General features: G+C 42.1%; 1 protein-coding gene and 1 pseudogene across 1 annotated transcript in view; both read right to left on the bottom strand.

Moving 5' to 3' along the window:
• Ell2 (elongation factor for RNA polymerase II 2) overlaps window positions 1-7,499 on the bottom strand; it is a 64,167-nt gene extending 56,668 nt beyond the window's left edge. Inside the window, exon 1 of the mRNA XM_085676926.2 lies at window positions 7,236-7,499. Coding sequence (XP_085533052.1) covers window positions 7,236-7,382 — 147 coding nt within the window. The 5' untranslated portion in view covers window positions 7,383-7,499. The remainder of the gene's footprint in view (window positions 1-7,235) is intronic.
• Window positions 7,500-19,045: 11,546 nt separating this feature from the next.
• On the bottom strand, window positions 19,046-19,185 carry LOC125394133 (small nucleolar RNA SNORA24; annotated as a pseudogene).
• Window positions 19,186-27,953: the final 8,768 nt, after the last annotated feature.

Below are 27,953 nucleotides of genomic sequence, written 5' to 3'. Positions count from 1 at the left end.
AGAAATTCCAACTTGCTCTTCTGCATTGAAAATCTTTTAAAGGTCTAGTGATTCTATTCATCTCTAATAAATACCAATAGACCAGTATATATAGCCTCATAGCGACTCCACAATCATCTCTGGCTTGGACTCCATACTCCTTCCTTCCAGGCTCACATTACAGTCATTCCGAACGCCAAACCCAGCATTTTAAAGGCCCTTAAATCTCCACTCAGTCTCCCCATAGCATGAAGAACAAAGTCCTAACTACTCAGTAAGGTGATCAGTCTGCTCCAACCTGCTGGTGTACCCTTAACCCAGCTGGTTTTTCCTCCCTCACTCTGGCAATTCGCCGAAGCTGCCCCAGCTTTTCTACCATGGCTCCTTTTCTACCACTGTTCCTTATTTACCTATGATACTTGGTCTCGTGGAGATGTGCTCCCCGAGACCAGTTTCTAGTTACTCAAAATCTTAATGCTCAAGTCCTTTAACACCCAAGGCTTTTATTTCTAAACTAACAACAACAACAACAACAAAAAAGACTGTGGGAAGCAGAGAAATCCATGCTGGTCTGATGATGTAATTACTGTGAAAGCAGTAGCTAAATGTCCGAGGACCAGAGGTCAATGCAAGGTGCTGATTTGACTCATGAGTTTTTAAGTAGCATGTAGATTAATACGATCTTCCACGTCTTCTGTTACTCTGTAACAGCAATTTGAGAGAGGTTTGGATTATGATGGCAAACTACTAGTACAAGCTCTTAAACCAGTGCTTTCTGAAGTTTACTCTTGCTCACAAGAGCCCTAACACCACAGCAGGAACTACAGATGGTAGAAATTTAGGAAAGAAGAAAAGACATTTTTAAAAAAGGTGAAAAAATATGAATGAAGCAAAAGACAGAAAAATGAGTTCTGTCTAGTGACCTGACTTGCATTATGTCTTCTAGCTTTAATTTGGAAGTAGAAACATAGTCATTAATTTATTATATTATCTTCCAGACTGGCTTTTCTACATTTCTGCTTGGGTTACAGGAAATGTTCTACACAGTTTGTGGTCTGTAAGAGAGTCAAATTTGGGGATCTATTACATGCTTTTTCTCTGTATTGTAAAAGCAGGAATATCCATCATACCATATTTTAGAGTTATTTTCTCAAACATTCCACATATGTTTAGCCCCAAATGGCTGGATGATGGTGCCAACTCCAGAGTCTTATGGTAAAGAGACGGTTCACTGCAAATTGTCAAACATGACCGAGCCTGACTTCCTCTGGCCCCATCACCAGCTGCCCGACAAGCGTGACAGCACAGCCTTTGTAATCTTCCCTGAGTGGGAAAGAAGCAAAGGGAAGGCTGAGCCTAGGGACTCTCTGTGGTAAGCCTCCCTGGAAGCCACTCCAATAATTCTACACTCCTTTTAAATTCTTTTCTTGACCATGTTCCAAGCCTTCACATACGATCTTTTTCTCTCCTCCCAATCTGGGTGCCCCGGTTCCCCTGGCTATCACTACTTTTATTCAGGGCAGAGCACTCTCCTTCACACAGAATTAACTGAGCATTTGGATAAACTTTTCAAGTAGTACAGAACTGGGGTACACAGCTGTCTTTCTTTGATTAGAAACTGAAAGCATGTGAAGATCAAGTCCTGACTGAAGAGGGTCTGAAGCCAGACAAATGGATCTACAAGAAACCTCATGGTTTTACTCAATAAACAACATTGGCACTGCCGGGGCAGCTGGCAAAGAATGTCTTCTGGATTTACAAAGTAGATGGCTGAAAATACATAGACATAATTATTTGGGAACAAGGAGGGAAAACATGTGGCAATAACTTTCTGTGTGTGATGATTATTTTGATTTTTGGCACATTGGTGTTTTGCCTGCATGTGTGTCTATGTGAGGCTGTCCAACCCTCTGACACTGGAGTTACACAGTTGTAATGTAACTGCCATGTGTGTGCTGGTAATTGAACCTGGAGGTCCTCTAGAAGAGCAGCCAGTGCTCTTAATCGCTGAGCCATCTTTCCAACCCCCTATTTTCTCTGTCTTAACCCACAGTGAATCGATTGCTGAAAACTTTATCTGGAAGAAAAGTCTTAGGGTGGAAGTCCTGTTGAAGCAAAAACTTAAAAAAAAAAAAACCCCAACAACAACAACAAAAAACAAAGATCAAGTGACAGACTACCTGGACCTTTATCAAGGACAATGACAGAGGAGACTAATTTAAGGCCATGTGTTTTGATTAGAAATAATGCATAATTTTAAAAATATACTGAACTTGACTCAAAATTAAGAAATACACTTGTTAAAAATTTTCAAATTTAACACTTTTCTAAAATGACAAATCAAAGCAAAATAATAATCAATAATAATAATTTTAAACCAATAGAGTTGACAAAAGAATTAAATGGATTAAAGAATTAATGAATTAAAAGGCAGCTTCTCCCTGATCTTCAGGGATGGAAAATGAACATCTATGCTCCCAAACAGCCATGTTAGACTTTTAAGCTATAGCTGAAAAAGCATAGTAATATTTGAGCCAACCACTTCTGAAGTTTTTGTTTTTTGAAACAGGGTTTCTCAGTGCAGCCCTGGCTGACTCAGGACTTACTCTGCAGACCAGAGTGTCCTGGAACTCACCGAGATCCACCTGCCTCTGCTTCCTGGATGCTGAGATTAAAGGCTTGGGCCGCCCTCGCCAGCCCTCGCCAGCCCTCACCAGCCCTCGCCAGCTGGCTACTTCTGAAGCTTTTAGCAAACATTTTTATGAAAGGCTGAGGGAAGGGAGTTACAAATTCAAGGTGTGCTTGAATTACCAAGTAAATTCAAGGCCAGCCCTAACAAGTCAGTAAGACTGTGCCTCAAAACAAAACAAGGAAAGGAGACTGAAAATAGCTGAAATGTAGCTCAGGTGGGAATGGATTATTTGGCCTAGCACACAGGAAGTCCCATGTTTGCAACCCACCACTACTTCAAACAGTGGGTAGTGCCACACGGCCTGCAATCCTAGTACTTGGAAGGTGGGGGCAAGAAGTTCAAGGTCATTGTCATCTATATGGTATTTTCTAGGCCAGCCTGGAATGCATGAGACTCTTTCCAAAGGGGGCTGGGGTTCCAAAAGGGGTTCAGTGGTAGAGTACTCATCTAGCACGTGTGAGGCCCTACATTCAATGTGGTGGGTTCAACAATAACAAAATCTAAAGCCAGTATTTTGAGATTCTTTTTCTTATATAAGACTATTAGCTGGGTGGTGGTGGTGCACGCCTTTAATCCCAGCACTCGGGAGGCAGAGGCAGGCGGATCTCTGAGTTCGAGGTCAGCCTGGACTACAAGGGCTAGTTCCAGGACAGGCTCCAAAGCCAGAGAAACCCTGTCTCGAAAAAAAAAAAAAACAACCCCCCCAAAAAAACCCCCCAAAATATTATTAAAATGTCAAAAGAAAGAAAAGTATATTAGTAAGGAAGTCAGCTAAAATGTATTTCAATCATATATATAGTTTGACATTGGGGGAAATATAACATCATAATATAAGCTCTTCTCACATATGCTGAGCACAGGCAAACCACACAGTCACAGAGCACAAAGCTGTAATTTATGAGGATTTGTTTCCATGCCCTTTTACTTCAAAGTCATCTAGCTAAGTTTAGACAAAGCTGGACAGCCTAGAGATCTGCATTAAAACATCTACAGTTTCTTTAAATCATGAAAATAACTTTCCAGTTGGTATTTCCTATCTAAGCATGTTTGAAACAGGTTCCAGTTCACAGGGAGAGAAAAGCCACAACTAATACTCCTTCCCCCTGGAACTCTCAGCAACCCCAGCCCGGTTACAAACATCCTCAAGGTTCTTCTCCAGAAACAGGAAACTGGAACAGTGCAGGCCAATCAAACTTTGTTTTATGAAACCATGAAGAACTGTGATCTGAGCAAACTAAGATGTCACTATGTGCCTCCATGAGTCCTGAGAACCCAGACTCAGAGCATGTGCTCGGTTCTATCCACAGAATTATAGACTTTGCCTAAATCCTAGCTTCTAAATTCCTGACTCTGCTTCTATGAAGCTCCATGCCACATGAATTATTTAGAAGAGTAAATCAAACAGATAAAATAATGTGGATAAAAAGAACTCTTGATGCTTAATTTAGCAAATAAAGTTTGTTGACACTTTTGGCCCTTAGAAAGTCATTAAACATTCATCTGTTATGAAGTCAAAGCTTCTTGGTAACTGTTTGTCACTGGGTGCCATCCTCCTCTACTAGTACAGCAGGGACAGTAACCTTTCCCTTATTATCCACCACAAACCAACAGGCTCAAACTGCAGTTACTCTTATGACTGGAAATTAAAAAAAAGCAAATAAATATGCTCCCACTGGAGGACGAAAGGGTTCAGGCAGGTGCCCACTGCTGGCAGCTGTTACTGTGCCAGGTGGAGAGCCCTGGTATCCCAGGCCAGCCCGTGGGAGGCTGAAGCTGTGTATTCCAGAGAACCCCGCAGGGAGGGTCATTAGAGAAGAGTCTTTGGTGCTGCATTCTCTTCCATTTTCATCCTAGATAGACTTGATTTTCCAAGCCTTTTATCAGGCATTTCTTACAAAAAAGAAAAAAAAAAGTATTAACTAAGTGACAAAGCTAAGGATAGGAGTGTTGAACTTGGGGAGAAGGCAGTGTCCAACAGAAAGAGCTAAGTCAGCGTATTCAACCACTCCCACCCGCTGCATGCCGCTGTTTCTACCCCAGTTTTTTAGGAGAATGGGAATTCTAAGGCTAATTTAATCTACCAGGCTTCACATTTAGAAAAGTGGAGACATGTGACTGATCCAATCCCTTAATTTACATACCAGAAAAAGAAAACGAGTGATGATAGAAATAGGCATTAAGGACAGTAAGAAACAACGTCACAGACTTCAGCATTTAATTAAAATAAATGTTAAAAAATAAAAATAATAAACTAAGTAGAGGGTTGACAGAGAAATAATTTTAGATCTGGAAAGATACTGACATGGAAACAGAGGTGAGCTGTTTCAAGTGGTCACTTGAAACACCCACAGAACTAAACTTCCCTGTGGAAACGCCAGGCCGAAGTGAAGGCCACACAAAGGCAAGCAAGCAGTCGCCCTTCTAGGACTCCAAGCGGTCACTGCAGCTTCTCTGTCACTTCAGTTATCATGGGCACTATCTTCTCTTTTCCTCAGTTCCCTATAGTGTGTGGTGCAATACCACTGTTTAACTGTACAGTTTGCCTGCCTTGTCCCAGGAATCGGAGGTGACTTCCTGCTCCACTGTGCTGAGGCCTTTCCTATCCCCAGGTTGGTTTAGTTTGTTTTCTAATTGGGGCCTGGGCTCCTCTTCTTACATCCCTGACCTACCTTCTTCCCATTGTCATTCCTTCCTATGCCCTTCCCTTAGAACCCACAACCTTATCTCTCCATCTTGTAGGGCTGAGTTTCTCTCCACTGTCAGCACCCCCCCCCCCCCCGTGCTTATCTGGCTGTCCCCAGATGGGCCTCCCACTCCAAGCTGGTGCTGGCGTCTTTCTTGCCTGTGAACCTGTGGAGAGTAGCTACTGGCACGTTCAGTTTGGCATTTCTTCTATCTTTCCGTGTCTTTCCTGGTGGCTGTATACTGGTTGGTCTCCTAATTACATCTGAGGTATTCTCCCAGGGCATTAAGAAGGTGTATTTCTCTCTGCGCTTCTCCCTGTTGCCCTACCCTCAATCCTCCACAAAACCTGTGACTCTTTTTCACCATATGTTTCTCTGTGAAGAACATTGTCCAACCAATTCTTTGGGAGCCTCCCAAGAGTATGCTCTGAATCTTCCCTTTTCTATTTAGAAATACCCTGTCATGTGAACTCATGTACTCCCAAGATGTACACAACTGTTTGGGCCCTCCTCCGTGTGTATGCATGTTTGTGGGAGCCTCTGGAAGCTCTGATGGCCCAGGTTTCTGCCTCTCTGGTGACTCTGCCTAAGACTATTTTTCTCTGTATGAATTTAAAGTGCCTGGCACTAGTGGGAGCTCAACAGATGTTAATTCTTTTCTCCACTTTTATCTAAGTATGTGAGTTTAAGTCGGGTGTCCCTCTGCTGAACTGTGCCTGTTTTATGAGATGAACTGGAATATATTCTTTAGTAAGCACTGAGCTATTTCAGAAAGCCCTGCGGGGTGTAAGCTCTTTCTGTCTCTGAACAAAATGTCCCACATATGGTATGCCTTTCCTTCTACAAAGTGTGTCCACTTTTCAGCTACCTACTCCACATCACCCTACTACATGTTCAAAATCGGCTTCCTTGTACTCCCAGCTAGTTAAATGTCTTCTCGGTGTTCCCCCCTCTTTCAAGTGTGAAAGTATTCCTGGGTTTGGAACTGCGGGTTATGTGCCTCTGAGCCTCTTCCTATAGTAGTAGAGACAGACGCTCCGAGTATGGTATGAGTGAGACAGCGCAGGTTTCTCTCTGGGGCCCAGGAGGAGACCAGAGTCTCGGTTCAGGGTGCCGCGTCTGCCCGCAACCTTCGGGCTCGCTCCTTTTCTACAAACCGCGAGTCAGCACCGGACGCGGCGAGCCTCTCGGCTACGCCAAGCTTCCGAGAATTCCTTTCCCCAGAACCTGCCGTCCTATTACCGGCTCCAGTTAGTGTTTGAGTTTCTCCCCGGGATGTGGTGTCGGTTTGGGGCCACGCGGGACGCGGTGCGTCTCCGGGAACCCACCGCAAAGCGCCAGAGTCCCGGGGAGTGCAAGGTGTGCCCCCCTCCCCCTCCCCGCGGCTCCCGTGTCCCGGCCTTCCCGAGTACACGGTGTACACTCCCGCCTACACGCGGGGTGCCAGTATCTCCAAGTCCCCGAGAGTACAAGTTGTGACCTCACCCCCACGGAGCGCCACTGCCCCTCGCTCTGCGGCTTCGCCGCCCCTCGGCGTTTCCCCTAAAACTCGCACCGCGGGCGGCCGCCGGCCCTTGCTCCTTTACTGGTAGCTGCGCGCGCCCCCTCCGTGGACCAAACCAGCCAGGAACCCCGCGGGTGCCGTCGGAAAGTCCGGCAGCGGCGGCGCAGCCCAGGCTGGGCCGACCCCGCCGCCAGGGGCCGCCCGCCCGCCCGCCCGCGCCCTCGTCCCCGCGGCGTCGGCGTCCCCGGCCGCCCCGCTTCGCTCCGCGGGCGCTTAGGCAGCAGCGGCAGCCAGCGCCCCACCGGCGCCGTGCCAGGGGCCGGGCAGAAAGCGCAGTGGCCGCCGCCTCCCGGGGCGCTCCCGGCCGGCCGCTCACCTTGTGGCTCTGGTAAGTCTCCAGCGCCCGGATCGCCGTCTCGGTGAGCTTCACATGCAGCACGGTGATGTTGTCCTGCCCCAGCCGCCCGCACGCCAGCCCGTAGCGCTGCTCCTCCCGCAGCCCCGCCGCCCCCCCCGCCGCCATCTTAAACTCCCCGGGGTGCCACCGCGGACGCCGCTCGGGCTCCAGCCTCCACTGCGGCCACGGCTGCTCGGGCTCCTGCAGCCGCCGCCACAGCTACGGCCATCCCGCTGCTGACGTACTGTCATAGACTGCGCGCAGCTAGACCACGGGCTTCCACGGCGGCCGGCCGCCCCACCCTCGAGCCCGCGCCCCGCCCTGGCCTCTGCTCATTGGCCTGGATCCCCACAGAGCCGCTCTCATTGGCCGCCCTTCACCTCGAGGGGGCGGGGCCCAAAGTCGCCGGAGTTTTGCTCCGGACGGGACGTCCGACAGAGGAGAGGCTGACGTCGGGGTGACGCGCCGAGTTAATCTCATCTGACGTCATGTCTCTTCTTGCCTCGCCCGCGGCGATTGGCTGAACTGATTTGGGGATCCCCTGCTAACTGGCGTCAAGGTTACCAGGTCGGGTTGTCTCAGTCGCAGCCCCGCCCCTCGCAGGGTAATAGTGGGCCGAACGCTGTGACAGAGTCCACCTGCCCCTGTAGTCCGTGGGGAAGGTCCCCATCCGGCGTGGGTGAAGGCAGGACCGATGACCAAGTACGGATTTTGCCTTCCGACAGCTGCAGAAGCTTTGGACCTTCATGTGCCTCTGTGGGGCGGACACAGTAGGCAGGCTTCAGAGCTTTTCCTTAAAAGGAAGTTCGGTAGTGGGGTGGAATAGACGAAACTTTATTCCAGACTTGAAATTACTTCGTCTTCAGTAGCTGTGTGGAGCAGCTTCAGCACAAAATTATGCCAGAGGATTAAATGTGTTTCGTGTGGTAGGCATGGTACAAGAAATAGATCTTTCAAAATCAACTCATATATGCATGTGGTTTCATAGGAACAGAATATGCACAGGCACTCACCATTATGATCAGGTTTATGTCTTTTAGTGGGGGGCATGGGAAAACCATGTTTGGGGTTTCTTCTTTCAGAGGACCTTAGTAGAGTAGAACTGACCCTGACCTCGGTGAAAAGAAACGCGGACACTACCCATTCTCTGAATCTGTTTGAGATCTGCACATTTCATTTGACAGGGCTGTGAGAAAACCTGGCTAGGCTTTAGGCTAGGAGAAGGTCTTATTGAGGTTAAAAGGAGGCGGTAGAGGCCAAAGTGTAAGGAGGCTTGGCTTACTTTCCACTCTGGTTTATGCTGTGTGTGGGCATGGCTAGAGGAGGGTGCCTAAGCCAGTCCTCTTCAAACTGTGTGTGTATAGTAGAGACAGGTTTCTCCTGAGAAAGTCAATTAATTGGGTGATCAGAAACACAAGACAAAGTCGGGATGCAATATATGAGAGAATACTAATAATAATCATTTTAAAATAGCACGCACACCACACCATTGCTAAGCTGCGACTGGGGCGTGGACTGTGGAGGACTCTGGGCTGACTGGATTACAGACCTAGCCCCTGTCTCAAAAAACAACAGCAACAAAATAGTAACAACGAAAACTAAACAACAAAGAATCAAGAGAAAGATGTGAAAGCAGGAAAAGGCATTCTGTGGAGATAATCTTTCGCTTTTGTTTTAAAAGCTGAGACTTTTTACTATTCTCAGTTTGTAAAACTCTTTTCTGGGATTCTTTTTAATACGCATTTAAATCAGCATCTTTCTGTTTGTTTGTTTGTTTTTTTAAATACAGTTGGGACCATGATCTCTTTTGATTCTGTAATCACTCCACACATGAGTAAATCTCCTTTTTTCCAGACCCTCAAGCTTTCTATGTGTATACTGCAAGTCTCAAAAGGAACTATCTTTCTCTAGTTTAGAGACTGAATTAAAGAATAAAAGAATGGGACCTACTCTAGCCTCATTAGGAGGGCTGCTTTGTAAATGATTCTAATTTCAGCCCAGTAGCATTGGCTCTGTTAACATGTGGCCCAGATAGTGTCAAGTCCCTTGAATTCACTGAATAAGGAAATTAAGGCAATAACAAAGGATAAATTACAAAGTTTACCTTCACAGGGGAAAGATGAAAATACCTTCCTCAAATACTTCATATTTAAGTAAAATATAGTCTGAAAAGAAATTCTGGGTGAATTCTTCTTATTCTTGTTTTCTTTACTTCTATAGGGAAGAACTGAGCACATATCTAAAGCTTTAGTTATTTGGGGTGGAGTGAAGATGGGGATGGGGGAGGCTTCACCAGAACAAGTTAAGCCTGCATGCCACTGCTTTTCCGGTGAGGGTGGGTAAATCCCCGCCCACAGAAAATCCTAACTTAGTCTCCTCTTACTAAGAATTCTGATGACATCCAAAGTCATGGGGGAGTTTTCATTGTAGTTTTCAAATGTCTAATTTCTGCCCCGTATTCTAGTAGCTGATTATTTTCTTAATTTTAGGTAAATTTTTCTCATTTGTTGTATTAATGGGAATCAACCCTTTTAATGGGTAATATGGTGTTGTAGCAAGTTATTGTTTATTTGCCCTTTCTTTTCCCCTTTTGAGCCTCCCAACTGGGGTGGCAGTAATCTCCATAAGCAATGTCTAACAGATTTCTTAGTTGACTATGTTGGCGCAAATCATGTGGTCAAGTTGTGCTGCCCATAAAGATTTGAAGGAGGCTGACAAAAGTCACCCTTTGGGGTAGTTACCCCCATATACATGTTTTCTGTATCGTTGTTCAGCTTAAGGAGTCACTGAATGCTAGCTAAGTGTAACATGCTGTGAACAATTGAGAAATTAAACGTTACAGTTTTCAAGGGAGTTTTCTGTATAAATGTGAATGAACCAACACACAGCAAAGCAATTAGAGAATTAGTAAATGCTAATTTGGATATGTTGGTGATTAGCTTAAAAAATGCAAAGAAAGAAATCCAGGGAGGTTTGTGGAGGTGCTAAAACCTTTTAAGGTATCTTGAGGGCCGACTAGATTCCTGATAAGTAGAGGTGGTGCAAACAGAGTCCAACAAAATTACTGTAATAATCACTCTAGATAAACCCTTTCATTTTGTGAATGAGGAAACACAGACCCTGTCAGTTTCAAAGCAACATTCCTAACCTATTATGATTGGAAGAGATGGTTCTGAGTCAGCTTTTTAATCTAGTGCCTCTGTACACCAAATAGATACTGTTGAAGAAACCCACCTTAGTGCCACAAAACGACAACGGGAAGTAATTTGAGCCAGGGCCTACCAGGGCTCTGATGTGTACCTGTGTAGTTCAAACAGAGACTGCCCAACCATTCAAATTTTCTGGCCTTCTAATGTAGGAACACCCCTCATCTCTGGTTGCTCTATATTTAATGATTATTTTCAATGTCTTGGTTATCTTCAGAACCCATTTGGTACCCACATAATTGAAACAAACCAAACAAAATGTCCTAAGGATGGTGGTGCTAGAGTATGATAAGCTGGGGGTATTTAAAGGCCTGATCGTTTCTTTGTCAAACAGATTATTTTAAGTGAACTCGAAGGGGCTCAGTGTTGACAGATTTGATTTTTAGGCAAAGCTAGGAGACATGAATTTTTACGTGAACCTTTTGATTTTTATTGGCATCTAACCAAACATTTTAATGTATGTTCTCTGTACAGTAAAATCTTTGAATAGGGCATAGTGACAAGCCAGTTATCCCAGCACTTCAGAAGCTGGAGTAGGAGAGTTAAGAGCTCCAGGCCAGGTTGGACACTAGAGTGGGCTCTTACTTAATAATTTGTTGGTAGAAAGGGTTAGAGATGGACTGGAGTGCTGCATAGATAAAACAGAACCAGAGGACTTGAACTGAGTTGGGTTTTAGCAAACACCTTGTATTTTTGTTGATTGCATGTTTATCTCCGTCTTGGATAGTAGAAGGACACTGACTGGGACTGGCTTGTGCACACCCTGGGACAGACAGCCCCTGTTTCCTCCCACAGGAGAGATACCCTTTTCTGACCATCATTCACTATACTTAGTCCCCAAGGCTCCTTCCTCCGTTTAGGACAGTGTGACCCTTTTAAGTGTTTGATTTTGGGTTATGGAAAGTTGGCTAACCTCTTGGTACTCTATCAGCCATGCAGCATCCCTGCATCCTCTTCTGTTCTATTCCTTCCTTGACACTGGGAGCTGAGTAGCAGTAGTGTAGATGCATGGGGTTATCTTTATTCTTTTTTAGATCTATCAAACACAACAGATTCTTTTCCAGAGTTCTAATATTTTGGGTTATTTATTTATTTATTTATTTAATCTAACACCTTTGTAAGCTGTTTACTGCTCTAACAGTAGTGAGACCTGGGGAATGGAGTCAATAAATGAGGCAGACTAAAGTCTCGTACAATAGCCAACTTTATTCAGAGCACCAGGCAATTTAATACTCTGAGGGTTAAGAAGAGTCACACAGGTGAAGTGTGTAATCACAAGGGCAAACTGACGGGTGGTAGGCAAGCCTCAAACAGCTAAAACATGTTTTTTCATGAAAGCATATAAACAAACAGCAACAGCCAGCGATAATGAATAATCTGAAATATATTTCTATTCACCCTACCTGGGCGGGGCATGAGAGCACAATCCAAGAGCAAGTCTGTGTTTCTGAAGAAACTGAGGCCACAAGACTCTGTTTTTCAGAGTTTTTCATGAGCACTCAGAAATCTCATGCAACATAAGCTTTCTTTGCTCTGATTTTGTTGTTTTCTTTTTCTCTTTTCTTTTTTGTGTTTCCTCATTTGAAGAGACATCTTCAAGAGGTTGCATGTCCTTTGGAAAGAAAAGTTACAATTTATTATCTTGAATACCACAACAGCAATACTAACTCCTGTATTGATAAAGAGTGCAATTTATAACGCAGTGACCAACAATCCCCTTTCACATGATAATTGCTTTTTGGCTTTTCAGCATAGTGCAAAGCCCCAAATGATGTCAAATAGATTCTAAGAAGAGCGCTGAAAAGAAGTTCACATGTTTACAAATAGATTCAAGATTTAGGTAGAAGGGGAATGTGCTGCTTGTCTGTCCAACTTTCCACTTCTAAACATGCTCATAGTGAACACATACCATTGACAACAGGAACAGGGTCTGGATGTGGCACTCTGGCTCTCCTCAGACTCAGCACCTCCAGTCTCTGTGCTGAGATTACAGTCATGCCCCACTGTACCAGGCTTACTAGCTTATTCCTGATAAGGCTTTATAGCTTAAAAGTAATCAATGTATATTATCTCTGTATTTCTTTCTCCTAGAACTTTGTGAGTTAGCTATTGTTCTAGACTTTCTGTACTTTTGAGATAAGCGAGACTTGGAGAGGTTTTGTATGATTCACATTCTGAGTAACAGAGCCAGGCCAGATCTCGAACTTCATTTTTCCTCTTTGGACATGGCTCTGAGGTCTGAAGAGGTAAACTGAACATGTGCTATTGGACTGTTATGGACACACTGGGAACTGGTTTTGTTGATACTTGTGAAAGACCACTGAATCATTTGAACCATCCCCTTTCACCTAAATACTAAACTTACTTCTAAATAACAAGAAAGTGATCCATTCAGTTTTGATGACTTTAGTGAGATTTATGAAAACTAATTCTAATTTTTGTGAAAGGCATATATGATTTGTGTTGCATTGAAACCTTTTGTGTAATAAGTATGCAGACTACATACAAGGCCATTTGGAAAAAGCTCAAATGATAATTCAAAATTATTAGATTATAGTTGTCATATCTTTGGTTATATTGCATGTCATTCATACCCTTGATTTATTTGACAATGTGTATGGTCAAAAGTACGTCAATAATGTCACCTGTTCCCATGGGAAAATGGTAGTTATTTTATTACATGATTCTTGTACTTACTATGGCAGAAAGTATGCAATAAATATAGCTCACTTATAAACTTGGAAGGTCTTTTTGATTCACCTTAGAGGGTAGAATCACAGCTGTAGTGGGCTACATTTTATTTTCAGTCATTCAAATACTGATTCAAGTATTTGATCCTTGGTCATTTAGAGAGTACTGTTTGGGGACCTTTTGTTATTGCTTGGAATTTTGGAAATTAAACAACATAATACTTTTAGGTTAGAATATATTTACAGAGCTAGAACTAGGCAATGTAGTCTTTGGAAAATAAGCTACAAGAATAAAGCTTGTTATGCAAGAAGTCCTGTATAGTCATCAATTAGTGATTTGGCAGAGCGGTTCTGGATGACTAGAAATCATCTAACTAGGTGTACAAAGGGAAGCTTCATGGAAGAATTAGCATTGGAATGTAAAGCTTGTGTTATGGATTGGAGCTAAGCATCCTCTACAAGCTCACAGGATTCAGTGCTGTTCCTAGTTGGTGGTGATGTTTTGGAGAGCAGTGGAACCTTTGGGATGTAAGGTCTAGTTTGCAGATGGAACTACTAGGGATGACATTAGAGGATGATATTTTGGTTTCCTTTTTGCTTCCTAACTTTCTGAAATGTGAGTCAACTCCTTCTAAGAAGAAGCTGCTACACTGCAGAGAGAGTGGCACCATGCCTTCCCACCACAAGGATTAGTTGATATTCCCTCAAACTGTGAATTAACATAAACTCTCTCCTTAGGATGCTTCTGTCAGTTGACTGTCACAGTCATGAGGAAAGGAACCACTGAGCATTGTACATGTGATAAAGTATTAAAACACTGAAGTATAAAGATGTTAGGAGCTAGTGGGCAATGGGTGGGGGAAAGACAGTACTTTGGGCCAGGCAGTGGTGGCATACGCCTTTAATCCCAGCACTCAGGAGGCAGAGGAAGGCAGATCTGAGTATGAGGCCAGCCTGGTCTACAAGGGCTAGTTTCAGGACAGACTCCAAAGCTACAGAAAAACCCTATCTCAAAACAAAACAAAACAAAACAAAACAAAACAAAAAAAAAACAAAAAACAAACAAACAAACAAAAAACCCAAAAAAACAAAAAACCAAAAAAAGATAGTACTTTTGGTCTAACTGGCATATGAGACACATGAAGGTGCTTGCAAGAGACTCTACAGAGAGTTTTTTTCTTAATGGTTTAAGGAGCACAGACTTGCCAGGAAGTGATGGCACACGCCTTTAATCCCCAGCACTCAGGAGTGGGGGGGGGCTCCAAGTTCAAGGTCAGCCTGGTCTACGTAGTTATATCTGGGACAGCCAAGGCTATGTAGAGGAACCCTATCTTGAAAAACAAAACAGATCAACAACAATAAAACCAGGAGTACACACTTGTAAACAATGGGGATCTAGTGAAGGCTCTTGAGTTGGAGCTCTCTACTTCAGACTGGAGATATTCAGGGGAATGAAGGATAAGTAGTGGATGATAGTGGGAACAGAGAGGAAGAGGAGGACATGGAAAAGTCTAAGATGGTAGGAAAGGCTGGATTGCCCAGGCTGTTTAGGAATGACAGGTGAGTATATACCAGAAATTACTATTTTCATGTTTGGTTTCCTAGGAGATGTGATGGAAAAAAAATCCAGAGAAGAGCTGGCTATATTAGAGGTACTGTCAGACTCAGTGCCTGGCAAACATTTGAAAATATGGGTCTAAGACCTCAGAATCTTCCCCTTGGAGTAATATAGTGGTGGAATTGAATAAGTTTTCTAAGGGAGATGGTGAGAAAAAAAGATGGGAAAGGAAAGAACTGGAAAGTCTTCCCAGATTCCAAGCCCACCCTAAGGACGACACACCTCTTCTATTTAGAGTTATGGTTCATGGACTGCTCATACTGGCACAATATTTGTTGCCTTTGGTGTGTGTGGTGCCAAGATCTTCCTAGCTCGACATTACTTGTAGTTGCTTGCATTAAGACATTTCTGGACTAGAAGAAAAAGGAGTTGAATTCATTGCTGCTCTTTAGGCCTTATGGTTGTTTGGTATACCCATAGAGTGTTGGCTTTGCACACCTCACAAATAATTCAGGCAACAGTTTGGGAACTGGATGGCTCTTTGGTCTGGAAAGTACAGAGATCCAAGGAGATTACCAGGGAAAGTAAGTAGACAGACCAATTACCACAGGTGGCTTGGTACTAGAAGTTTGAAGCAGGATTCTCTAGGAGATGATGAACAGTTTGAGGCTCAAGCAATAATTTGAAAATATTTTTAGTAAAAAGATTATTTCTATTAATATACTTTTACTAAATAAAGTTTACTGAGTGTACACTTAATTCTATATGTACTAACTGGACTAAAACTTTTCTTCAGACCAGTTAAATCTTATTGGACTGGGAGAGGAAAGGAAACCATGCAGCTCCAGGTGCTAGTATGGCTGAGTAACACTGAAAGTGATGTCACGTTGAAACTGTTTTAGCAAATTCATTTTAATAATGTCTACTCAGCAGGAATGTCTGGGACTCTATCATCTGAGATCCCAGAAGCATGGCCACTGACTAAGAATCAGGGGACTTTGGTTTCTGATTCTGTTCCTCTAAGTACTACCCTGAAGTTCATAACTTCTGTTATGTAAGAAAATAATTCTAGATGATTTAAAAGCTTGTGCAAATTTGAACTGCAATATTTCTCCTCAATATCTCTCCACTAAACCAATGTAAACAATGCAAAAGGTGTAAGGTGTGATTTACCTTCAAAGGAGTATTAGGTTCCACCAGAGTTACCCACATTTCTTAAAAATAACAGTCTAGAATGCTGACCTGTGACCGAGGGTGAAGCCCTGAGGCTGAAGTTAGCAGATTATATTAAACTTCAGTAATATAGACAGCCAGGCAGCATGATTTTACTTCATTGAAAAGTGCATTACATAAAGAATATGTCTGAGTTAAGTAGATTTTGATTTGCTAAGTATCTTTACCTCACTTTTAGGTTCTTTTTCTAAAAACAGTTTTCTCTTGTAGTTTAAAAAATTAGTATATTTTATGTTCTCACTCTGATTGTAGAGGTTTGAGCAGATTGATTTCATGCTCATTTTGAATGTTTGACAAGAAATACAAGGGACATTTACCTTAAATGTGGAGGAATTTTGGGGGGTTTTATATGGTAACTATCCCAAAAGTTTATTATAAAATATTCAAGTACTAGAATAAACTTTTCAAATTGATTTGTAATTTTTAAATAGTAAAGTTTCTTCTTTGGAGCATATACTTTTTATTATTGACAAACAATGTTAAATGTGTCTACCCCCCACACCATTTCTTTAGTTGTGGTTACTATTGCTGTGATGAAATAGTTTGTCTTAAATAACCTGAATTACAGTCCACTGAAGGAAGCCAAAGCAGGAATTCAAGCTGATGCAGAGACCATGGAGGAGTGCTTTTTACTGTCTTAGGCTTCATGACTTGCTCACATTGCTTTCTTACAGTATCATGGGTAGCCCCATTCCCGGTGAGCTGGACCTTCCCCCATCAGTCATTAAGAAAAGGCCCTCCAGGCCTGACTGCAGCCTGATGCAGGCAGTTTCTCAATTGAGATTTCCTGCTCTGAGATGTCTCTAGCTTGTGTCAAGTTGACATAAAATTAGCCTACATAGCCACCAAAAAATATCCTTGAAAATGTGGTATCTATTTGAGTTCAGACCATCACCCTGCCTACCCTTAATCTTTAGCAACCCCCATTTTATTCTCTGATATACTGTTGCCTTTTCCAGTGCACATTGAGACTGGCAGTATGGCCTTTGCACTAAGCACAATGCACTTGAGATTCACCCATGTTGCTGTATGCACCTGTAGTTTACCTCTTATTGCTTGTTTAGAAATATTTTTTCATTTTTTTGTGTGTGGATATGGTTTGTATCCAGACTGGGGGTATTAAGTATAAAGTTACTATATACTTTCACTAGTGGTTTTCCCTTGACTATAAATATTATTTCTCTTGGGAACATACCTACAAGTGAGCTAAGTATGGATTACAAGCATGTACTTGGCCTTGTAATAAACTGCCACTTTTCCAAAATGTTTGTACCATTTTGCATTTGATGGTTTCTCTGCCACCTTAGCATTTGGTAGCTTAGTTTTGTTAGGTTTTTATTTATTTTAGTTGTCTTAGAGCATGGTTCTCAACCTTCTTAATGCTGCGATCCTTTAATACAGTTCCTTATGTTGTGGTGACCTCCAACCATAAAATTATTTTGTTGCTACTCCATAACTATAATTTTGCTACTGTTATGAATCATAATGTAAATGTCTGAGATACAGGATTTCTGATAGGGGTCATGACCCACAACTTGAGAGCCACTGTCTTTGAGGATGCTGAAATAATTTCATTTTAAACCTGCGTAGGTACATGGCCCATATAGTTACTTTATTTTTTTTTTCTTTCTGAAAGTGTTCAGCCTGTATATATGCCCTCAGGCCAGAAGAGGGTACCAGATCTCATTACAGATGGTTATGAGTCACCATGTCACTGCTGGGAACCGAACTCAGGTCCTCTGGAAGAGCAGCCAGTGCTCTTAACCACTGAGTCATCTTTCTGGGTCCCAGAATTACTCTTTTTTTTTGTTTTGTTTTCGAGATAGGGTCTCTCCATAGCTTTGGAGCCTGTCCTGGAACTAGCTCTTATAGACCAGGCTGGTCTTGAACTCACAGAGATTCGCCTGCCTCTGCTTCCCAAGTGAGTGCTGGGATTAAAGGCATGCGCCACCACCACCCAGCCAAAATAGCTACCTTAGATAGTAAACTATATCCTAGTTTGGTATGGAAATAAATTGTAATTAAACTAAAAATTGACCTTTGTCATTGCCTTTGGGTTGGGGGTGTGGTGCTGTCTAGTTTACGTCAGTGTCTTAGTTAGCTGTGAAGAGACACTCTGACCACTGCAACTCTTATAAAGAAAAACATTTACTTGGGGCTGGCTTGTAGTTCAGAGGTTTAGTCCATTATCATCGTAGTGTGAAACAGCAGCATGTAGGCAGACATAGAGCTGAAGGAGGAGGTGGAAGTTCTACTTTTCAATGTGCAGGCAACAGGAGACTGTGTACCACACTGGACATAGCTTGAGTGTATGAGACCTCAAACTCCATAGTGACATACTCCAACAAGGCCAAATCCCTTATAGTGCTACTGCTTATGGGACAAGTATTCAAACACATGAGTCTACAGGAGTCTTGCCTATTCAAACCACCACACTCAGCTTAACACAACCTAGAGTTATCTGAAAAAAGAGAACTTCAATTGAGAAAATGCGTCCGTAAGACCTGGCTGTACGGCATTTTCTTATTAGTGATCGATGGTGGAGGGCCAGCCTGTTGTGCGTGGTGCCATGGGTTCTATACAAAAACAAAAACAAAAAACAAAAAATATAAAAAACAGCAACAGGTTGAGCAAGCCTGAAAGCAGCACCCCTCTATGTTCTCGGCATCAGCTCCTACTTCCAGGTTTCTGCCCTGTCCTGCCTTCCTATGATGACCAGTGATATGGAAGTTTAAGCCAAATAAACCTTGGTCATTGCGTTTCATCACATCAAATAGTACTCTAACACAGGTGGTTTAGTTTGTTTAATTTGAGGCAGAATCTTCCTATGTAGTCCAGGCTTGCCTCAAGTTCCTGTTCCTCCTTTCTCAGCTTCCTTTGTGATGCCATAATGGTTCTAATCCTGGCCTTAAAGCCAGGATTAGAGGATATCAAGCAACTAAACTCAGTTAATCACAGACTACAAAAGTTAGTCACTTTGATCAATCCGGTTGTTCCTCCTCCTCCCTCTCCCTTCTCCTTTTTCCTTTCTTAGAAACTCTTTAATAGTATTTTTGAAAAGCATTCCTATACCCTGGTATCTCACAGGTTTTTAACAGCAGAGATGGTTACTTGTGCAAATCAGAATCTGATACCAACTAAATGAGGACAGCCTTGCCAGTAAGCAAGAGCAAGTCCTTCCACGAGGTTGTTTCTTTATGCATATTATTACTTTGGCTATGAATGTCACTGCACCTGTGGAATAATGTTTGTCTCTACAGCCCCTGTTCTCAGCCTTGCAGACTTGGTTAAGTTTAACTGGTCTTAGTGTTTCCTTTAAGAATAGTAGTGTCTCATTTGTGGCCTCGATTTGCATTTCCCCAGGGACTAAAGCTACAGAACCAGTTTCATGTCTTAACTCACCATGTATTTCTCATTTGTAAAACTCTTCACATCTTTTGTACTATTAAAAAGTTGGGTATTGTATCATTTAAGTTTTGTTACACACACACATGCACACACAAACACGCACACATGTGTAAGCACACACAGACGTGCGCACACACACACACACTTTTTTTGTCAGTAAATGTCAACATTTGCCCTGGGTTTGTGCCTTTATTTTTTTATTTCTTAAACTCTCTTTGGTAAGGCAAACTTGTTTTTAGTTTTGATTAGGTTCAATTTATCAACTTTTTTCTGTTATAGATAATACATTGGTGGCATGTTTAAGAACTCTGCCTAGATGAAGATCACAAAGATTTTCTTATGCATTTGTTTCCCTCCAAGTCTTAGAAGTTTCCATTGGTATTTAACTCTGTTACCCATTATGAGTTAATTTTGTCTACGATAGTGTCTGACTTCGCTCTCTGGCATTTGGCATTGCACTGTTTGTTAAAAAGACAGTTCACTGAATTACCTTTGCTCCTGTGGCAAAAATCCATTGATCAGTGTCTGCCTATTTTTGGCCTCAGGGCTCTGTATTGACCTGTGTGTCCACTCTTTGTCAGTGCTACACAGTCATGTTTATTGTAACTTTGAGAAGATTTGGCCTTTGAACATCACTGCTAAGAAGATGTCTGTGAAGTACTTTAGAAAATTTTCCTTTCAGTCATCTTAAGCAAATGAATTATTTCTCAACAATTTTACTGTCTCTTAAGTTCAACTTAGATGCTGATTATAAACCTAAAATAAATGTTAGGTATTCTTCGTTTACCCCTTTATTGGATAGAGTGAGACCTCAGCTTCTTTGGCATTTATGTTGTGTTTTCCCAAATCAATGTCAAAACACAAAAAATTTACAGGAACACCATCTACTAAACTCCCCTTTCCAAAACTTCCCTTGAGGGCTTCCCAAGAAATGACCACCTGTGACAGGCCCTTGCATCTGCCTAAGCAGCCAGACTATGGTAATACCTTACCAGTCATTAATAAGCAGCTTCCTGTCGGGTAGAGTGGCCGTTGGTGGCACCCAGCTGTTATGACTCATCCTCTTTAAGACAGCATTTGAGAAGTGATGGTTATGAGAGTGAGACTGAATGATGTCTGATTGGGAGAATTTTCTTTATAAAAGTAGTTTGATTTCTAGTGCTCGGGAAATTGAACTTTTTGTCTTCTTAGCAGGTATGCTCCAATTTCCATTATGTGTGTGAGCTCAGTGAGTATGTAAATGTTATTTTCATCAAGTATTTGCACTGGCTGTTATTTTCTCCCTGGAAAACAAACAAGCATTGCAACTTCTTAAAAAAAGAAAAAAGAAATACAAGAAAAGTACCTTTTGCATTACTCTTTTTTAAAAAAGTAGTTTCTAAGCTTTGTGTATTCTCCCCAAATCATAAAATTTCCTACACAGGCAGTAATCTTGGAGACTGTGGGAAGTTCCTGAGCTCCTCAGGCGATAGGTCTGCATACCTTAAAGGTATGCCTTTTTCTCTGTTTTATTTTGTATTTGTTCTTTTCTTAGCTCTGACAGGCTTAGGTATAGTATTTTTTTTGTAATTTTATTAAATTATAAAAGTTTCCATTTCCGCCCCTCCTCCCACCACCCTCCCACTCCCCCCACTCCCTCTCCTCCTCCCTCTCCATCCCTAAGAGCTGTCAGGGTTTCCTGCCCAGTGGGAAGTTCAAGTTCCTCCTGCCTCCGTCCAGGTCCAGGAAGGTGAGTGTCCAGATGGACTGGATCCACAAAATCCAGTATATGCAGAGGAAACAAGTCCCAGTGTCATTGTCAATGGCTTTTCAGAAAGACTCCGGCCAGCCACATTCAGAGAATCCGGCCACATTCAGAGAATCTGGTTGGATTGCATCCTCGTTCAGTCCCAGTTCAACTGGCCTTGGTAAACTCTCATTAGATCCGTCCCCTTGTATCAGTGGGTGATCGCACCCCTCACAGTCCTTATTTCCTTTTTCATTTTCTTCCTCCTTCTGCTCCTCATTTGGACCTTGGGGGGCTCAGTCCGGTGCTCCAATGTGGGTCTCCATCTGTATCGCCATCCATCGTGGGATGAAGGTTCCCTCTGATCTTGCCGTCTTTGCTCACGTTCTCTTTCCTTCTGCTTCTCGTTTGGACCTAGGGAGTTAAGTTCAGTGTTACGATGTGGGTCTCTGTCTCTGTCTCCATCCATCGCCAGATGAAGTTTCTATGGTGATAAGCAAAATATTCATCAGTATGGTTATGGGCCTAGGCCGTTTCAGGCACCCTCTCTTCTGTCCAGAGAACAATCTGGGGATCTCCTTGGACCTGTGATCCCATTTATAATCAAGTCTCCTGTAAACCCTAAGATGACTCCCTTAGTTAAAATATATTCTTCCCTGATCTCATATCCATCCTTCCTCCCTCCCCCCATACCAGTCCACCTAGCTTTCCCCATTCCTCCCCTACTCCCTTCTCTCTAACCTTCTCCCCTTCCAACAACCATCCCAACCCCCATGCACCCGAGGTTACCTGGGACTCTTGTCTATTTCCAATCTCCAGGCAGATAGCTACATGATTTTCATCAGGTTCACCTTCTTATTTAGCTTCTCTAGGATCACGAATAATAGGCTCAAAGACCTTTAATTATGGTTAGAATCCATATCTGAGTGAATACATACCATATTCCTCTTTTTGGGTCTGGCTTACCTCACTCAGTAAAGTGTTTTCTATTTCCATCCATTTGCATGCAAAATTCAAGATGTCATTGTTTTTTACCGCTGAGTAAAACTCTAATGTGTATATGTTCCACACCTTTATTAACCATTCTTCTATTGAGGGGCACCTAGGTTGTTTCCAGGTTCTGGCTATTACAAATAGTGCTGCTATGAACATAGTTGAACAAATGCTTTTGTGGTATGATAGGGCATCTCTTGGGTATATTCCCAAGAGTGGAATTGCTGGGTCCTGAGGGAGGTTGACTCCCAGTTTCCTGAGAAACCGCCACACTGATTTCCACAGTGGCTGCACAAGTTTGCATTCCCACCAACAATGGATGAGTGTTCCCCTCATTCCACATCCTCTCCAGCATAGGCTATCATTGGTGTTTTTGAGTTTGGCTATTCTGACAGGTGTAAGATGATATCTCAAAGTTGTTTTGATTTGCATTTCCCTGATCCCTAAGGAGGTTGAGCATGACCTTAAGTGCCTTTTGGCCATTCGGAGTTCATCTGTTGTGAATTCTCTGTTCAGTTCAGTACCCCATTTTTTAATTGGGTTAATTTGAGTTTTAGTGTCTAGTTTCTTGAGTTCTTTGTATATTTTGGAGATCAGACCTTTGTCTGATGAGGGATTTGTGAAGATCTTCTCCCAGTCGGAAGGTAGCCTTTTGGTCTTACTGATAGTGTCCTTTGCTTTACAGAAGCTTCTCAGTTTCAGGAAGTCCCATTTATTCATTGCTTCTCTTATTGTCTGAGCTCCTGGGGTTCTGCTTAGGAACTGGTCTCCTTGTGCCTATATCTTGTAGACTACTTCCCACTTTCTCTTCTATCAGGTTCAAAGTGGTCGGATTAATGTTGATGTCTTTAATCCATTTGGACCTGAGTTTTGTGCATGGTGATAGATATGGATCTATTTTCATTCTTCTACAGGTTGACATCCAGTTATGCTGGCACCATTTGTTAAAGATGCTTTCCTTCTTCCATTGTATGCCTATAGCTCCCTTGTCAAATATCAGGTGTTCATATGTTTGTGGGTTAATACCTGGGTCTTCTATTCGATTCCATAGATTGATTTCTCTGTTGTTATGCCAATACCAAGCTGTTTTCAATACTGTTGCTCTGTAATAGAGTTTGAAGTCAGGGATGGTAATGCCTCCAGAAGTTCCTTTATTGTATAAGATTGTTTTGGCTATCCTGGGTTTTTTGTTTTTCCATATAAACTTGATTATTGTTCTCTCAAGGTCTGTGAAGAAGTTTGATGGAATTTTGATGGGAATTGCGTTGAATCTATAGATTGCTTTTGGTAGAATTGCCATTTTTACTATGTTGATTCTCCCAATCCAAGAACAGGGGAGGTCTTTCCATTTTCTGGTATCCACCTCAATTTCTTTCTTCAAGGACTTAAAGTTCTTGTCAAATAGGTCTTTCACTTCCTTGGTTAGAGTTACCCCAAGATATTTTATGCTATTTGTAGCTATCATGAAAGGTGATGTTTCTCTGATTTCCCTCTCTGCTTCTTTCTCCTTTGTGTATAGGAGGGCAACCGATTTTTTGGAGTTGATCTTGTATCCTGCCACATTACTAAAGGTGTTTATCAATTGTAGAAGTTCTTTGGTAGAGTTTTTGGGGTCGCTTATGTACACTATCATGTCGTCTGCAAGTAATGAAAGTTTAACTTCATCCTTTCCAATTCGAATCCCCTTGATCCCCTTATGTTGTCTTATTGCTATTGCTAGAACTTCAAGCACTATATTGAAGAGGTATGGAGAGAGTGGACAGCCTTGTCGTGTTCCTGATTTTAGTGGAATGGCTTGGAGTTTCTCTCCGTTCAATTTGATGTTAGCTGTCGGCTTACTATATATTGTTTTTATTATATTTAGGTATTATCCTCGTATACCCAATCTCTCCAACACCTTTATCATAAAGGGGTGTTGAATTTTGTCAAATGCTTTTTCAGCATCCAACGAAATGATCATATGGTTTTTTTCTTTCAGTTTATTTATATGATAGATTACATTGATAGATTTGCGTATGTTGAACCAGCCCTGCATCTCTGGGATGAAGCCCACTTGATCATAATGGATAATTTTTCTAATGTATTCTTGGATTCGGTTTGCCAGTATTTTATTGAGTATTTTAGCGTCAATGTTCATGAGTGAAATTGGTCTGTAATTCTCTCTCTTGGTTGTGTCTTTGTGTGGTTTTGGTATCAGGGTAACTGTAGCTTCATAAAAAGAGTTTGGCAATGATTCTTCTGTTTCTATATTGTGAAATACATTAAGGAGTATAGGTATTAGCTCTTCCTGGAAGTTCTGGTAGAATTCTGCATTGAAACCATCTGGTCCTGGGCTTTTTTTGGTGGGGAGGTTTTTGATAACAGCTTCTAATTCTTCGCGACTAACAGGTCTATTTAGATTGTTCACTTGCTCTTGATTTAACTTTGGTAAATGGTATTTATCTAAAAACCAATCCATTTCTTGTACATTTTCCAACTTTGTGGCATATAAACTCTCGCAGTAAGATCTAATGATTCTCTGAATTTCCACTATGTCTGTTGTTATGTCCCTCTTTTCATTTCTGATCTTATTAATTTGAGTGTTCTCTCTCTGCCGTTTGATTAGTTTGGCTAGGGGTTTGTCAATCTTGTTGATTTTCTCCAAGAACCAACTTTTTGTTTCGTTGATTTTTTGGATTGTTTTCTGTGTTTCTATTTTGTTGATTTCAGCCCCCAGTTTGATTATTTCCAATCTTCTACTCCTCCTGGGAGAGTCTGCTTCTTTTTTTGCCAGAGCTTTTAGGTGTGCTGTTAAGTCTCCAATATATGCTTTCTCTGTTTTCTTTAATTGGGCACTTAGTGCTATGAACTTTCCTCTTAGAACTGCTTTCATTGTGTCCCACAGGTTTGAGTATGTTGTGTCTTTATTTTCATTAAATTCAAGGAAGACTTTAATTTCTTTCTTTATTTCTTCCTTGACCCAAGGATGATTCAGTAGTTGACTGTTCAACTTCCACGCATTTGTAGGCTTTCTGGAATTCGAATTGTTATTGAATTCTAACTTTAATCCATGGTGATCCGACAAGACACAGGTGATTACTAATATTTTTTTGTATCTGTGGAAGTTTGCTTTGTTACCGAGTATGTGGTCAATTTTCGAGAAGGTTCCGTGAGCTGCAGAGAAGAAGGTATATTCTTTCCTTTTTTGGGTAGAATGTTCTATAGATATCTGTTAAGTCCATTTGATTCATTACCTCTAGCAATTCTTTTATTTTCTGTTGAGTTTCTGTTTGATTGATCTGTCCATTGGTGAGAGAGGTGTGTTGAAGTCTCCTACTATTAGTGTGTGTGATTTGATGACTGCCTTGAGTTCTAAAAGTTTTTCTTTTACATAAGTGGGTGCTTTTATATTAGGGGCGTAGATATTCAGGATTGAGACTTTCTCCTGATTAATTGTTCCTGTTATGAGTATGAAATGTCCATCTCCATCTCTTCTGATTGATTTTAGTTTGAAGTCAATTTTGTTAGATATTAGAATGGCCCACACCAGCTTGTCTCTTAGGTCCGTTTGCTTGGAAAACCTTTTCCCAACCCTTTACTCTGAGTAGATGTCTATCTCTGTGGTTGAGGGGTGTTTCTTGTAAACAGCAGAATGTTGGATCCTGTTTTCTTATCCAGTCTCTAAGTCTGTGCCTTTTTATAGGTGAGTTGAGTCCATTAATATTAAGTGATATTAATGACCAGTGGTTGTTGATTCCGCTTATTATTTGTGTGTGTGTGTGTAGTAGAGTTTGTGTGTTTCTCTTCTTTGAGTTGTGGTTGTGAAGGGTCGCTAGATGTCTGGGTTATTGTAGGCAGTGATGGCAATGTTGGATTCCTTGGGTTGCGATTTTCCTTCTATTACTTTCTGTAGGGCTGGATTTGTGGCTACGAATTGTTTAAATTTATTTTTATCCTGGAATATTTTGTTTTCTCTGTTGATAGTGAACGATAGCTTGGCTGGGTATAGTAGTCTGGGTTTGCATCCATGGTCTCTTAGTTTCTGCAGTACCTCTATCCAGGATCTTCTGGCTTTCATGGTTTCCATAGAGAAGTTTGGTGTAAGCCTGATAGGTTTACCTTTATAAGTCACTTGACCTTTTTCCTTTGCAGCTCTTAATATTCTTTCTTTAATCTGGATGTTTTGTGTTTTGATTATTATATGGCGAGGGGACTTTTTTTTTTTTGATCCGGTCTATTTGGCGTTCTGTATGCTTCTTGAACCTTCATAGGAATATCGTTCTTTAGATTGGGAAAGTTTTCTTCTATAATTTTGTTAAATATGTTTTCTGGGCCTTTGATCTGCAGTTCTTCTCCTTCTTCAATCCCTATTATTCTTAGATTTGGTTTTTTTATTGTGTCCCAGATTTCCTGAATATTTTGTGAAGAGAATTTGTTGGATTTGCCGTTTTCTTTGACCAGAGCATTTATTTTCTCTATGGTATCTTCAGAATCTGAGATTCGTTCTTCTATCTCTTGTATTCTATTGGTTATGCTTGATTCTGTAGTCTCCGTTTGTTTACCTAGGTTTTCCATATCCAGCCGGTTCTCGTTTTGTGTTTTCTTTATTGCCTCCATTTCAGTTTTCAATTCTTGGACTGTTTCCTTTACTTGTTTGATTGTTTTTTCTTGGTTTCCAAGGGTATCATTCACGGATTTACTTATTTCTTCAAACTTTTTGTTATTTTTCTCATCCATTTCTATACTCATTTCTTCAAACTTTTTGTTATACTTCTCGTCCAATTCTTTAAGGGAGTTATTCATATCCTGTTTAAGGGACTCTATTGCTTTCCTAATGGCACTTTTTTCCACTTCATCTGGGTTAGAGTGTTCAAGTCCTTCTGTTGTAGGGTCGTTGGGATCTGGTGTTTTCATGTTGTTTTTCAGATTGTTGGACGAGGTCTTACCTTGGCGTCTGCCCATCTCTTCGTTCAAATGCTCTCTATTGGAACTTCTGGTAGCGGGTCAGGTTCCCTTGTTGGGCAGGGAGTTCATAGATAGAATGACTACCTTTCCTCAGGCAGGCTATTGAAGCACAGGCACTCCCTCTTTCTGGGATGCGCCTACAGAGCAGGCCCAGTGTGCAAGGCAGCTGAGCTGGGGAAATTTTATGGCCCCAGTGGGAAGGGAGAAATATAGAAATTTGTACCTGGATGGAAGCTGGGATGGCAGGCGGGAGAGCTTAGCAGGGTGGAACCAGCACTGCAGGTTGACCTGGGAGTCTATGGGGTCGGGGAAAGTCCGAGCTCCTCCTCGCCGGGCCCCTGCTGCGGGCCTGAAGCAAACTCACCCCTCCGATGGCCCTCTGACTGGAGGCTGGGATGGCTGGCGGGGGCGCTAGCAGGGTGGAGCCAGCAGAGCAGGGTGACCCGGGAGTCTATGGGGTCGGGGAAAGTCCTAGCTCCTCCTCGCCGGGCTCCTGTCCCAGGCCCAAAGCAAACTCACCCCTCTGATGGCCCTCTGGATGGAAGCTGGGATCAGGTATAGTATTTTAAAAGACAGAATATTTGTTTGGGAGTGGAAATCTTTTAGTCAGGGGACAAACTGTTATAAACACACTGAAAAGAGCAATGTGAACAGTATGCCTTAAAATGTTGGTCAGGAAAGAGGTACTTTTAAAAATTAGTTACAAAAATAATATTTTTTTCTTACTTTAGAAAAGATGAATGAGCATTCAAAGGAAAGAGCCTGTGATTAAACTCAGAAGAGGGCACACATTGAGCCCACAGTTATATAGGATTAGATAGGCTAGGCCGGGTTTCCTCAGCACCTTTATGGGAGTTTTCAGGACAGAAATAATGATATCCCCAGATAAAAGGAAATTAAACTGCAATGGAACTGTTTCTAATACTAAGAAGACTGGTT

Source organism: Myodes glareolus, chromosome 15 (assembly GCF_982192425.1).
Source record: "Myodes glareolus chromosome 15, mMyoGla1.1, whole genome shotgun sequence".
NCBI classification, from domain to species: domain Eukaryota; kingdom Metazoa; phylum Chordata; class Mammalia; order Rodentia; family Cricetidae; genus Myodes; species Myodes glareolus.
The sequence above is the reverse complement of the archived record's forward strand: the minus strand, read 5'-3'. Positions and strand labels throughout refer to the sequence as shown.